At 36.1% G+C, this 14713-nt stretch overlaps 3 protein-coding genes across 5 annotated transcripts; 1 reads left to right on the top strand and 2 right to left on the bottom strand.

Annotated features, from left to right (window-relative positions):
* The first annotated feature begins 2269 nt into the window (after positions 1-2269).
* LOC144562282 (nuclear transport factor 2-like) lies at positions 2270-6106 on the top strand. 2 transcript variants are annotated; one of them, XM_078311485.1, is made up of 9 exons: positions 2270-2567; positions 2910-3050; positions 3752-4067; positions 4262-4680; positions 4775-4967; positions 5059-5180; positions 5285-5350; positions 5467-5545; positions 5630-6106. In XM_078311485.1, exons 1-9 carry the CDS (start codon positions 2529-2531, stop codon positions 5785-5787), a joined length of 1533 nt encoding a protein of 510 aa, XP_078167611.1. In that variant the 5' UTR covers positions 2270-2528; the 3' UTR covers positions 5788-6106. The 2 variants fall into 2 exon arrangements, with proteins under 2 accessions (XP_078167611.1, XP_078167612.1); XM_078311486.1 differs by having other exon boundaries at positions 2323-2567; positions 4265-4680.
* Positions 6107-6700: 594 nt separating this feature from the next.
* Positions 6701-9521, bottom strand: LOC144562281 (uncharacterized). 2 transcript variants are annotated; one of them, XM_078311484.1, is made up of 4 exons: positions 8977-9521; positions 8175-8347; positions 6982-7065; positions 6701-6924 (listed from the first exon to the last, which is right to left on the bottom strand). In XM_078311484.1, the coding sequence occupies exons 1-4, from the start codon at positions 9469-9471 to the stop codon at positions 6873-6875; spliced, it is 804 nt and encodes a 267-aa protein (XP_078167610.1). In that variant the 5' UTR covers positions 9472-9521; the 3' UTR covers positions 6701-6872. The 2 variants fall into 2 exon arrangements, with proteins under 2 accessions (XP_078167610.1, XP_078167608.1); XM_078311482.1 differs by having other exon boundaries at positions 6701-7065.
* Positions 9522-12669: 3148 nt separating this feature from the next.
* Positions 12670-14616, bottom strand: LOC144561939 (uncharacterized). The gene is made up of 2 exons (XM_078311046.1): positions 13985-14616; positions 12670-13131 (listed from the first exon to the last, which is right to left on the bottom strand). The coding sequence occupies exons 1-2, from the start codon at positions 14486-14488 to the stop codon at positions 12799-12801; spliced, it is 837 nt and encodes a 278-aa protein (XP_078167172.1). The 5' UTR covers positions 14489-14616; the 3' UTR covers positions 12670-12798.
* Between the last annotated feature and the right edge of the window lie 97 nt (positions 14617-14713).

Genomic DNA, 14713 nt, shown 5'->3' with positions numbered 1-14713 from the left:
ATATCATCTTTTGCTCCAATTCAATTTTTGGTAATAAATCAACTCGGCTCAATCAGCCAACCATGCACACCTAAATCAATATTTAGAAAACCGAATCTGCCAGGTGAAATCAGCCAAATAAAATGATTTAATTTTGGTAGAAAATATTATTTCCTCCATTTGTTTCTCCATTTGGCTTGGATCTTTTGTGCTCATGCAAATCGTGCGGCTTCGTGCTCCAATTCTGCAATAATTAACAACTTGCGCAATATCTTTTGTCTTGACTAACATTAATTAAAATTAAATGAACTGATAAATAAAATGCAATAAAACATGGTAATTAAGGTAAATTTTGGGTCAACTATGTGTCAAACAATGCGTTAATATATGGTTCATCATTGTGGCAGTTAAAAACGCGTCAGAACTAAGCTAAAAAGGGAAGGCCCTTATACACAGAGATTTTTGGGGGACTGTAGCCCGGGGGACATTACCTTTTCTCTTATAATATAGAGATGAGCTACGGTGAGTTGCGAAGTAAAACGCGTTTCTACTTCACGCCGTATTTTCATTTTGAAAGTCCAAACGACCGATCCGAACCGTTAGATGTGATCTTCATATTGAAATGTGCTTGGAGACCAAATTTTACATTTTTTTGAAATTTTTTTACTATTTATTAAGCAATTTTGAAAATTACTGTTTTGTTGTGAACAGTAAAAAGCAGTAAAAATTTCTGGATCAACGGATCAGCGATTTTCAAAATTGCTTAGTAAATAGTAAAAAAAATTCCAAAAATTGTAAAATTTAGTCTCCAAACACATTTCAATATGGAAATCATGATGAGCGGTTCGGATCGGTCGTTTGGACTTTTAAATCGCAAAATATGAGTGTAAAGTAAAATAGTTGCTTTACTTCGCAACTCACCGTAGCCCATATCTTATAATATATACCATACTTTTTTCAACGAGCTTGGTACTAGGCTCATAATAATTTTGGGGGCCTTTAGTTCGTGGGCCTATCATCATTGTTTATAGTGTACTTTCATGAGAAGCAAAATTGGAGGTTGGTTGACACTAGACACTAGTACAATAAAATCACAAGCTTTGTTTTTTTTTTCCTTTGGTTATGGTTGGATTAGTTTATCTGGTATTTTGAGTGAAGTTATGGTGTTCAGTAATGTATATTTATTTACACCTTGTTTGGATGGAGAGTAGAGGAAGGAAGGGAATGGAAAGAAAATAATTTTTTTCATCGAATCGTATTTGGTTGACAAAATTATATCGAAGGTGAAGGATACAGGAGGTGAAAGGTTTAACCTTGTAATATATTGTAATCAATATAATTGGTTTTCTTTTCAATTTGAGGTGTAACAGAGGAAAAGTAATTTTGTTACATATATTTTTAGAAAAAATAACACAAACACCTAACGCTATATCTTACCTATATAATTCTTATACAATTTCTTTTGTCACAATTCTACGCCATCGAATTTCTTATTAACCTTCTAAATTTTAACCAACCAAATAAGAAATAAGAAGGAAAGAAAAGATAAATTTATTTTTCCTCATTAATCATGCAAACACAAAGATGTTAAATGGTTGGGTTAGTAAAATAGTAAGCTAATTCATATAAGATAAACAAAAAATAGTACGTTAGTGATATTCTTATTCCATTCAAACATGAAATAGCTTAAAAAAATAGTACTATTTTCGGACTAGTGCTATTCTTACTCTATCAAACACACCAAGATGTCTCTCTCTCTCTCTCTCTCTTTTTTTTTTTTCTGGGCTCAAGCCTGATTAATTTATTTATATTTAAACAAAGAAACAACGGACCTAAATAAATACCTAATAATAAAACCGGACTAGGTTATCTTGTGGACCGTGTCCATAAACCAATTAGTAATTATCAGGCACCTCAATGGAGGCGCAAGTTTCGGGTAAAGATTTTAGCAGAGTAGTTTTTACTTCATGCAGCGCACAGACCATGTGCAGCCCTGTTTTTATTCTATAGCCAGTGTGCTTCATGAAGCCAAACCTAATCTGTTAAAATCTTTACCCCAAGTTTCGGAACACATATCCTCTGCATTAACTGAAAAAAAATCTTGAGTTAATGAATTTCGACCGTCTGATTTTAAACGGAATCAATCCAGCCGTCTGATTTTAACACCTGGATCCTTTAATATTAGTGCGGATCTAGTCCGCCAGATTCACACAGATATTAAAGCGGATTGAATGGTTCAGATTATAAACTCAAAAAATTCCTTTTTGAGTTAATGCAGAGGATACAAATTCCAAGTTTCGTCGTAGCCGAAAGAGGATGAAAAACCCCAACGAGAGAGGCTATAAAGGGAGAAAATAAACCGACTTTAGAAATCCTTTTATAGATCGAAATCATACATAAAATATCTCTTCCAGTTCTTCTCGATCTCTCCATCCTCTTCTTTCCTCTGTGCATCGATCGATCGATCACATCCGGATCGTGGGATCCGGGATCTGTTGCCTGAGCTTTTGCCTCCGTTGTGCTCCGGATCTAGGGTTTGACAGAGAAAAATGGCGGCTCCGTTTCCTGGTCAAATGAATCAATTCCAGGTACAGAAATCAAGCAGATTGGATTTGGGTGTCGGATTGTTTATCATTTTTTCTGGTGAATAATGTGCATGCTCTGCTGTATTTGTCAATTTTGCGAGTTCATGTCTGGTGCTATTGTTGGTTAAAAGCAGTTTTCTTTTCCGACCTAATCATAGTATTCAAGTAATAGGCATAACCAATCATGTTGGTTAGATAAATTTGTTTCCTTTCTGTGAACTGTCAGTCAGATGCTGGCATCTGATTCAGCTACATTTTTTACCCCTGATTTTGTCGAAATGTAACTCTTTGGTTCTTTAACTTACCTTTTCGACCATATCTGAGAGATTGAAATGGATGGTGCAGATTGGCTCGTACTTTGCAACTAACTACTATCAGATGCTTCAGACACAGCCACAACTGGTTCATCAGTTCTACAATAATGCAAGCACTATGGTCAGACTTGATATTGCTACAATGGAGACCGCAACTGCTGTCGGAATGCTGGTATTTATTTAATATGCTCTTAAAAAATGAACGCTTTATACGATTTCAATAGCTCTGTAAAATCTTTTCTAAACTTGCGCGAACTTGTGTTATTTACGCAATTTTGGTAGTAATTGATTGAGAACTTGGTAAATTTTAAGTTTAATTATTGTTTTTTGACATAAGTCTAGTGGTTGATAATTTCAATTTTGGTTATTATTTACCCAAAGGATTTGAATTGCTATTTCTGTCTCAAGTGGAGGAAATAGGTAGTTGCAATTTCTTTACTTCTACAGAACATCATTCATCTTGTAAAGAAGGAAATGCTTAGGGGTACTAATAAGGGCTGAATTACAAAGTTCAACATTTTCAATTCTTTTGACCTGGAATTCTCTTGTCATAATTATATACTACAGAATTAAGCCCTTCCAAAAATATGCTGGTTGTACTTCTTACATCTTCACGTTGTATCTTTCAAAATTGCAAATGAAGTTGTAAAAGTTGGAACAGTTCAATAATGCATTCATAAAACTGAGAAAATAATTTAAAATTACTGATTTCTTTGTTTCATCCTTCAGCAATTTTTAAAAGAAGAAAAATGGGTGTTTTTGTAACCTTCTCTTTCTTATTTTTAAAGCATTTTGATAAAATTTGGAAAAAATAAAACCACCTCTTTTACTTTTGAAATAGTAACATGGATGTCTTCTAATGTTTCTTATCAGCAAATCCACAGTTTGATCATGAGTTTAAACATTAGCACTATAGAAATAAAGACGTGGAATTGTCTTGAATCATGGAGTGGTGGGATCCTGGTGATGGTCTCAGGACTCGTGCAGATGCGGGACTGGCCCTACCGCCGCCGATTTATCCAGAGCTTTTTCCTGGCGCCTCAGGAGAAAGGCTACTTTGTGCTTAACGACATGTTTCACGTCCTCGACCAAGAGCAAGGTCCTCAGTTTGTTGGTTCCTTGCCTGTTTTCATGCAAAATGGGTTTGGCGCTAAGATTCCGATTTCCAATCCAGAACCCGAGGAATCAGGTATGGTCATTCTTCACTTGTTGCTGGGATATATGATCTGATACATATAAAATGGAACTTACAAAATTGACTTGTATGGATCAGTATTGATACGTGAAAACTGACCTGTTACAGCAAAAAAAGACGTTTCTTTACCACAAAAATGATTTTAGTTCGAGGTACTTTTTATCTGACACTACTATACTGTAATGTAGAAGTTCAGTCAAAGGAGATAGTTGCCCCACTACAATCAGAGGGTGAAACAGTTGACAAGTACAGCATCCATGAGCCACAAGTTGAGTCCTGTCCTGAGCCAGAACCAGTTGTAGAAGAGGCTACTTTGCAAGAGCCGGCCATTCCTACTATTCCTGAGCCAGACATGACAGAAATGGAACCTGAACCGCTTCAGCCATCCTCACCTCCAGCTTCAGAACCAGAACCTGAAACAGTTGTTACCCCATTATCAACACCAGCACTATCTGAAGCTCCACAGCCATCCCAGAGCAATGTTGTGGCAGCAGTCTCTGTGGAAGCTCCTGAACCTGAACCAGAATCTGTACCAGTGCCTGCTCAGTCCCGTGAAGTTGAGCCAGTTATTGTCGGCGAACAACCTAAGCTTAGTTACGCTTCAGTCGTAAGTTTCAATATATTAGTTCTACTTTGATATGAATAATTAATTCAATTACATATGGTACAATTTACATATTTCCCTTTGTCGTATTTAACAGTTGCGAGCAAAGGGTCAGTCACAGTCTGTGCAGATGCCATATTACAACCCTGCTCCTTTGAACAAGATGAGCGCATTGAGGCCCACGCCTGCTGAGGCAAAGCCTGTTGTTCAGCCTCCCCTGTCAAACACAGCACCTCTGCTTGAAAAGCCTGTCTCTGAGCCGCTTCAACAGCCGATCGCTGAAGATGAAGGTGTGTTTTGGACACGGTATTTTTTTTGTTTTGTTGGTGTTATTACATTTGTTAATATCGGTAATTTACTTCAATGTTGAATCATCTCTAGGTGAAATATTGTCGGTTTATGTTGGAAACTTGGCACCTTCGACCCAGATAGCTGACATGGAACATGTTTTCAAGGCCTTTGGACGCCTAAAGCCTAATGGTATTGCCATTAGGAGCAAAAAGGTATATATCTTGACAGAGATCTAGCATGGTGTACTAAGATGAATACTGTCTTGAAACTCTGAATATTACTTCTTTTGCTAATTTTCAGTTTTGGTTTGTTACAGGAGACGGGGCAGGTTTTTGCCTTCATTGACTTTGAAGAAGCTGCAGGTGTTCAGAATGCAATTAAGGTTGGTTTTGCACTTATTCAACATTTAGACATGTCTTAACAGAGTTGCAATTTCAACCTGAATGCCAAGACAGGTCATCTGATATTTTATTCCTTTGTTCATTCTATCTTCGTCAGGCATCTCCTATCCAGTTCAAAGGAAGGCAAATTTATGTGGAGGGGAGAAAATCTAACATCAGCTCATCTCATGGGCCAAGTAAACGTCTTTTTTTGCCTACAACATTTTTTTTGGTAAAATTGTGCTAGATACTGTTCTAATTATCGGTTGATACTTTTCTAGGAAGGGCTGGTGGTGGAGGTAGTGGCATTTACCCTTCAGAACCTTCTAGAGGTCGCTATAGCGGTGGTATGGGCAGGTCTTCTAGCGACCGAGATTATACCCACAGGCCTGGGTCTATGCGAAGGGGTCAGGCTTCTAGAAACGGAACTGCCTCGTAGGAAAGTTTTTAAGAAGATTCTTTGCTTAAGCTCTTCAGTTTTATGTCCTATTTGGTAATTTTACAGGAAGCTAAGCTATTTGTTAGTACCTTTATAATTGGACTGGCAGTAATTTTGTCAAGTGAGAGCTTTATATTGAGGTTACCTAGCTCGGCTATTTTTTGAATGGGCTTCTGTCAAAGCATTTTTGTCTGTTTTCTTAGTTTTTGTACAAGTTTTGGAAGAGGAAGCATGTCTAGTAATGCAGAGAAGCGTTTTTGTTACTTGTATGTTTATTTCGAGGGCATTATCTTTTTGGTTTAATTAAGCGTTTTTGCAATTCTTGCCTTCTTTGGGTTTGTTACCTATTGGAATCCTTGAATTATGATAAAAGCAAATCATTTTCATCTATTGGTATATCGTTTTGTCTACTATTAACAAACGGTATTCTAGCACATATAGGTTAATCAAAAGTGATAAAAGAGGGCCTAAGGGTGGCAAAACTGCTTGGTACGGAATTAACGAGCTTAAGCTGGAGTTTACTTTACTCGCCAACTCGGCTAAGTATCAATTTGTAAATCTGTATGAATCTATGTACATTTTATACTATCTAACTTGGTCCAGTTCGATTCAAAAAGTTTGTATTATTAATTTCTTTTTAAAACAAAATCCAGTCAAACCCAGCAAGCTAGCTCGGGCTAACTTGTCACCATTTCAAGTTGAGATTTTAGCTTGATGCTCTATATCCAGCTCGCTCGGCTATAGCTCGGTTCATAATTAACAAGTTGAGTTAAGGCCTAGCTCAGACCGAACCAACTCGTTGCCACCCCTTAAGAGGCTCCTCCTACCTCTCCTTTTACCACTTCATGGAATTATCGGTGAAGTTAGATAGCCCTGGTGATGCACGCCAAATTAACAGTCTAAAGATAGAAAAGAGTTGCCAAAATTTCCCTAAAATCGTGCGGAAGTATAGCTTGTATAATTTATCTCATTATTTCCTTGAGACCATTTTGTATCTTATTTTGACATCCACATTTGTATGTGCTAGATCTTACTGATATCTACAATTTAGCTTTAGTTTTGCTATTACATAACATATTCTTAGCTCAAGTTGTCAAAACTGGTGCTTCATCCTGAAACACTACTTTGTCAGAAAACCCAGATTGGAAATTGCTCTGATAGCCATCATCCTGAAACACTACTTCGTCAGAAAACTCAGATTGGAAATTGCTCTGATAGCCATGCTTGTTATCATCACCAGTTTCCCACAGGAACCCCGCATAAGCCGCAAAAACATGACTGCATAGACAAGAAATTGCAAAGATAGTAAGCAAAGTATATTGGAGCCATTTATTATATGGTTTTGTTAATAGAAGTAACTTCTCTTGCATAGGACCTTGTAATGCTACAATGAAAGTTGACAAAATGCTAAATTCAGTAAAGCTACACTGGGTAAAGCTACACCGGTTCAATAATGCAAGTTCTTTTATTTTTAGAAACTTGTAAACACAAATTTCTAAATTCAGAATAATTTTTTTATAGGTTAGGCATGCCCACAAACAATGCAATTTGTAAATGATCCAACAGTTATAAATATCCAATGTTATTGCACAGCAAGTGGATTTGATTAACAAACTGAGAAAAGGAAACTCTGTCTGGCCATGGAATTAAACAACCCCGACCATTCAATGAACTTATAATTATGACTGTAAAATTGTTGAAGTAGAATTAATTCAATATGTTTTCTGTGTCACTGCAAAGAACTACCACTTAGCACTATGATCGGTGTGCACACTACTATAATAAGAAGCCCCTCAAGTTCCTATTATTAAAAACAAGACTGAAAAATAGTAATAATTTGCCATTCAACTCTTTTAAACAACAGACAGTATCATATCACAGAAGAGGAAGGTACTAAATTGTGTCTACTGTGAATAACAATAAATCAAGTATAGTGAATTATGCAACCTTGTTACAGTGGTCCATTAGGAAACCTAAGTTTTTTTTTTTGAAAAATATCAACTAAGTACGGTATATATTAACAAGTTAACAGGTCTTCCAAAAGTACCACCCGTCTAGAGAAATTAAGTGAATAAAGCATCATCCTACTGGAACTGTCCAAAATCTAATAGCATTTTTAAATTAATAAGCTGTAAGTGGTTTTCCGTACTCGGTAATTTTTGCTATTACCAGTAGAAAGCATGCAGTGTCTTATTTTCCCATTTTCTGGTATAAGTGTCTGGATTGAGTGTAGCAGTAGAATAACCAAGGAAAGAGAGGTATACCAACAGTTCAATTTCTCTCTCTCACTCAAGATCAATATTTGACACAAGACTTCCCTGAGACATGATCAAAATTAAATTGGCTGGTATGTTGGTGCTAGTACAAGCAAATTATGATGGTTGCACCTGTTTTCTGGAGAGAGCTGAACCGCCTTCTGAAAGTAACTGAGAGATCGCTCCACGTCAGCATGCTGGTACCACACTAACTTAGCGTACTGAGCCAATATCTCACCGTTGCTGGGGTCCGCCAGTATAGCACGCGAATAGTACTCTTCGGCTCTCTTGGCATCTCCTTTGTTCTACTCAAAAAAAGATATTACAACAAATATTTTTTCAATTAAGCAATAACTATAATAAAGATCACAAAGCAGATAAATTTTTTTGGACCGTTGTAAAGGAGAATGTTCGGTTCAATTAAACATCCAGAGTTGTCTATTTGCCACTTATTATAGGCACAACTAGTTAATTTATGACAATGAACATCAAATTTTACATTTTTTTGAATTTTTTTACTATTTATTAAGTATTGTACAAAACTGTTGTTTTTAGACAATTCTGGACCTGAAAACAGCAGTTTTGTAAAATACTTGATAAATAGTAAAAAAAATGAAAAAAAATGAAAAATTTGATCACCAAACACATTTTAATATAGAGATCATGTTGAACGGTTTGGATCGACTGTTTAAACTTTGAAATTACAAAACTGAATTGTTGTAAGATGTTGTAACTTACAAATGTTGTAAGTGGATTCCTCCTCATATATTATTATTAGAAAATTTTCAGAAGTGCCCTTTAATTACTATCCCATGGATTATGTGAAAAGGTTCAATATATATATTCCCTTCATTTAACGTCTTTCTTATAAAAGAAAAATTAACACATAGCTCCTATAAAATGGGGGAAAAAAAGTTCTAACGATATCTCTTACCTGATGAAGAAATTGTGCATAATCTTTCAACGCCGTTGCATTGTCTGGCTCTTCCTCCACAATTTTCTTCAATTCCATGTCAAGCACCAAATTTTCCTCTCCATTTCCATGAGAAACAGGACGCTTCCCTTTCAACATCTCACCAACATCCAATAACTCTGATCCAAGGCGATCAATCCCTAAGCCTCTTGCAAGAAACAAAGGTACGGCATTATGACCGCATTTCTCTCTACTTTCTGTTGGATCCGAGTGCTCGGAGCCAAAGTTGAAATCACGATAGATCGTGTCTAGTTCGTGGTTTAAATCGTTCGAAGGTGGATCGTTGGCGTAGATGGAGAACGATGGAGCCGACTGGAGAGGATCTGGTGCGTCGATGAAGGAGGCAAGGTCGGTGGCCGAGTTGGTTCTCTTGTGAGGTTGCTCATGCGAAGAAGAGGAGAGGAGAGAAAGGAGGTCAGGATTTGAAGAGCTCTTTGTTCTGTGTAAAGTCCCCATTTCTCCCTCCCTCTCTTTCTTTCTCTTTGTAGAAAAAACTAGAAATTGAGAAGGTCATTTGAACAGTTTTATTTCTACTTATAGTTTCTAGAGTTTGGTCGAGGGGAATTCATATCACCTCAGGTAACTCAAATTTTGAAAATTTAGATCTGGATCGTCTGATCTCGGATTGAATTGGTTGGATTCTGATCAGACGGTCCAGATCCAAAATCAAAAGTTGAGTTACCTCAGAGGATTTGAACTCGGTCAACGGCTACAGTTATGATCCCAATAGATGGAACCCATTATTTGTTTGCTAACAGCGTGGAAATTTTCTAAAAATACTGTCATTAGTGTGGGAAAAATGGCACGGCGGAGCCGGCTCCATCACGGAACGACACGGCACAGCACGTGTTACTGTTCTATGCTACGATTATTCGCGTGTTATGACTACTTCTTGATATTTTAGTCACGGCACGGCACGCAAAAGATCTGATCACAGCACAGCACGTAATCACGCAAGTCATGTGTAATTAGAACCATTAAGTCTTAATCAAATTGTGAATTTTGAAAAAACTAACTTAAATTATGAAAAAATAGTTAAATGTGAGAAACGTGATCATACGTTTGGACACGGCACGGCACGGGTCACTGTTCACTTAGTCACGGCACGAGACCAAAGTCATAGCGTGTTAATCACGGCACGGTATTTTTTTTCCACTCTAACTGTCATCAAGAAATAAAAAAATAATAATAATAAATGGAAAGCATGCAGAACAATTTTAACATAGAGATCATATATTTTATACAAGTTCAACTATATCTTAATAATATAAAATTTGTTCCTAAATGTAAATGAAAATAAATATCTCACCATTTCTTAATTTTTGTTATTACTTTATTTTAGTAACAAGTTGGGTGCATTTGCATAAGGAGAGAAAACACTTTTAAAAAAATAAGATAAAAAAATACATGGTGCAAAAGCAACATCAAGTTATAGCCGTGCATCGAAAAAGAGATACCACAACAAGGCATGGGATCACGGGAGTGCGTACCCTCTGAGATATCATAACTTTTGCGTGACCGACGTGTCCGGTGCCTATTCGGAGATGATGTAGAGGGTCAGTATTTTATGTGCTTTGAGATTCGTGCAGAACGTCTTTAAACGATTGAAATTTTCCATAAAATCACGCAAAATTTGAGATATCTCAGAGGATACGAATTCGGATCACGGGCAGTCGGCACAGCTCTTGATAAAATGACGTGGCCAATTTGCTCAGTACAGAAGAGGAAAAAGCCGCTCCACGTTTGCATGTTTTACTTTGAGTCTTTGACCGCTTAATTCTGTAGCCAATTGCTGATACTTTAAAAGGAGAATTTCTTGTATAGCCCTCGTTAATTTTGAAATTACTTATTTTTCTCTTTAAATTTCATAACGTCATTTTTTTTTTTTTTTTTTGAGAGACTTGGTAGCACTACCAAGTATAACAAAAAATAAATGTGATTACAACAGCTTAACTATCAGCATACTATCACTCAATTACACAATTGAAAAGTTCTTGTGCACACCTACAACACCTGGCCCATATATATCCTCTTACTCTCTTGCACCAGGTATTTGTAATCTATCTAAGATCGTTTCCAAGTTGCATTCATTGTGTCAGTGTTGGTAATGAGTTGCCCCATAAAGTTTCAAATTAACTTGACTCGCATACCAACATTGAATGAAAACATGGTAAATTGTTTCCATTGGATGATTTATCTAATTTATTGTGTTTATAAAGTATTCATTTTATACTTTATTAATACTTTATTAAAAAGAGGAGAGTTCAAATGCCTCCATTTTTTGTGCCTCTATCATGCCTCTATTTTTTTAAATTTTAATAATTCAAAATTTAAAACTTAAAAATCAAAATAAAACCGTTGGATATGATCTACATCATTTTATCTATGCACATGTAAAAAATAATGACATTTCAATTTTATTTTGATTGTCATCAAGAGCTTGTAAAAAATGCACTAATTTGGATGATTTCTAGACGTTGATTTTTGAACTTATTGATTCACATAAAAACAAAATTGAAATGTAATAATTTTTTATGAGCACATAGAGAAAATAACATAAATCACATCTAACGGTTTTATTTTGACTTTTAAGTTTTAAATCTTGAGTTATTAAAGTTTTAAAAAATGGAGGCATGATGGAGGCACAAAAAATGGAGGCATTTGAACCCTCATCTATTAAAAAATATGTAGCATGTTTAATAAATATTCAGTTTTTTAATTGTCTGGGTGTGAGGATAAATGATATATTTTTAATTGTGATGTACACACAAGTTTGTGTGTATATCTAAGTATCATTGTATATGTGTTATAAATAGAGAAATAAATCATTGGTTCTCATAAATCAACTTATTAGAAGACTAAACATATTTTTTTACAAAACTATATCTTTTAATAAAAGATAAAATAAGAATTTTGAAAATTTAAAACGAGTTTCAATAGAAAAGAGTCGAAGACAATAATTTTGGTAAATTTATAAGATATTATTAGTTTTAAAGAAAAACTAATAATTTTGATTTTTTTTTAAATATACATGAAATATCTTCCTTAAAAAATAATTAAAAAAAAAAGAAGAAGGGATAATCAACAGGTTCACTCGGATCATGTTATTCATGTTGTTGGAAAGGAACTGGTTGTGCTCGTGAATAGTTGAGATAAGGAAGAAATCTAAAGGAGTGCTGCTGGCTTGCCGGATTACGTGATGCATTCAAGTTGGATAGTCACAAGATTTTTTTTTTTTGGGATGAATCGAATTTGGGGACTGTTTATATGAGTTCATATCATTTAAGGCTCGTACATTATATATTTTCAAGTTGGAGTAGGTTAGAAATGAAATCCAACCGGAATTAGCAACACAGAGACTCAGGCAGTCACCCATCTTAGTACTACTCCTATCCAATTCGTGGGGGTTCATTTCCATAAAGATACCGTTTCTTTACCACTGGCTCGCCAAGCCTATCACGAACTCTCCTTTTTCCTGGCTTGGGACAGGCTGTGTAGAAACTACACAGAAATATATATATGTATATTAGGTAAGAACTAAGAAATGTTGATTGAATTCAATCATCAAAAGTTTGCACAGCATCAAACTCCACAACTTCAATTTGCTAATAAAGTTTGCACAGCATCTTGAATAAAATTATTTCTCCTAATCAACACTCACCAAAATGCCAAAAAAAAAAAATACAATGTTACAACAAGCACGCATGTATGCATAAAATTAACTTCAAGATGCAAATGCCAATCTTTTGTTACCCAAATTTTTGCATTTTTCATAGACAACAATTAATCTAAACATGGTTCCTTGAAACTCACCCTCTTGACAACCCATGGTTTTGCTTCAATTGGCTTTATCTGTATCTCGCCTGAGTCTGTTGCCGGGTTAAGGCAACGCCATCCCTTAGAGCTCCCCTTGTGCTTGTAAGATTGTTTTCTCTCTGTTCTTCTCTTGCCGGTGTCTCTGCCTTTTTCCTTGCTGCTGTCAAACCTTGTCTTCTCTCTGACGTTATACGACCGATTGAGGTCTTGGTAGAGTGGAAGTGATTTTGCATAGCCATCGAGAAGCGCAACTGCTATATTCAAAATCCCTTGCGGGCGTAGTGAGCTGGGGCGTCGAACCTATACATAAGCAGTGTCAGTTAAGAATAATTCAGTGCAGTATGGTTTATGGTACATTTGAAATTTGATTCAATTGCAAATTTGCAATGCACAGGGCAAAGTTGCAACATTACACAAGGTGCTTTGGATATTTGATTTGTATTATTTCCAAGAAGGACCATGACTTGATATTGCTATACAAGTGAAATATCCACCACCCGAAATGGACTATTTAGCAGTGTTTTAATATTCGGTTTATATGCGGTATGCGGAAAGCCACTACATGTGAATTTTTATGCGGATTTTAAATGAGAATTGTTATATATATAAACAAGTATACGGTAATATGTGGTATAAACCACTGTTAATATACTCTAAAGTCTAAACTGATATTTTTATCACTGTTAATATAATCTAAACCGGTAATATGTAATTTAAACCACTGTTAATATACTCTAAACCGGTCATATGCTCTAAACCGCATATTCAGACCGAATGTAGATTTTCTATTCGGATTACAACTGAATAAGAATATTTGACCGAATATTCGGCCGAATAAACCAAATATTACTACACTGCTATTTAGTAATGTCATCAATATTCAAGAAAATAATGAAAATAGTGAGATTAAGTTATTTTATCTCCAAGAAGATCTTGATAAAATATAAAGCAAAAGTTTGAAGAACTTTGCAATTCTTTTGCACACTGACAAAAATGAAATTAAAAAAAAAAAAAAAAAAATCCATTCCGAGATATATTAGTTAAGCAATTGACTTTGTGAAAAAGGTAGATGAGAAAACGGCTTTCGTTGCTCCATTCAGAGTTTTTTCAAAAGGAGATTGTGTATAAGATGTGCAAATTAACATAATAAAACCTGAAGAGCATGGAATTGAGTGGCAAGGGACGGTCGCAATGTGGAGATCAGTGCACGTGCAGTGCCGAGCAGATTGTCTGAACGAAAGACCGATCCACGTGCATAGATCTCCACACTGACAAACGAGGTGTCAGACCGCAACACATCATCCTCCACGCGAAATACAAACTTCTCATTCCAAGATGGGTCAGTATATCCAATAGCGTCAAACCGAGTCCTGGATTTGCTTGATGGGTCGATCCATGCAACTGCATATGTTTGCATCGAGCGACCAGCTGGTTGCAGGTCTTGTGCAGATATTACTGTTACCTCGAGTAAATGGAAGTTGAAAGGGAAAGGAGGCAATGACGGGTAATACCCACCATTGCCAGACCTAGAACCTGAGGCTGCTGGTTCACTAATAGATTTGGATTTGGATTTGGATTTGGATTTGTGTTTGGATTTGGAGCGGGAGACTGACGCGTGGTCAGGTGCCATAGGGGTGGCGGTCCCCGCCACAGACATTGGTGAAGGGAGTTTGATGGGGTTGTCAGTGGAGAGGTATAGCAAGACTGCTATTTTAGGTTGACAGTTTTGATTGAAGAGAGATTACAGCTCAGGGAGGGTTGTTCTTGGGGCATAAAAGAACTGCCCCTGGAGAGTGGAGAATAGGAGGAGATATCAACTTATCTTTTTTATGAAGATAATGCAAGACATCAAATTATCCTAATTTTAGCGGAAGTTAGGTAA

This window comes from Carex rostrata, chromosome 11 (assembly GCF_964058835.1).
Source record: "Carex rostrata chromosome 11, lpCarRost1.2, whole genome shotgun sequence".
Lineage (NCBI taxonomy): Eukaryota > Viridiplantae > Streptophyta > Magnoliopsida > Poales > Cyperaceae > Carex > Carex rostrata.
This window is presented reverse-complemented; position numbering and strand designations above follow the sequence as displayed.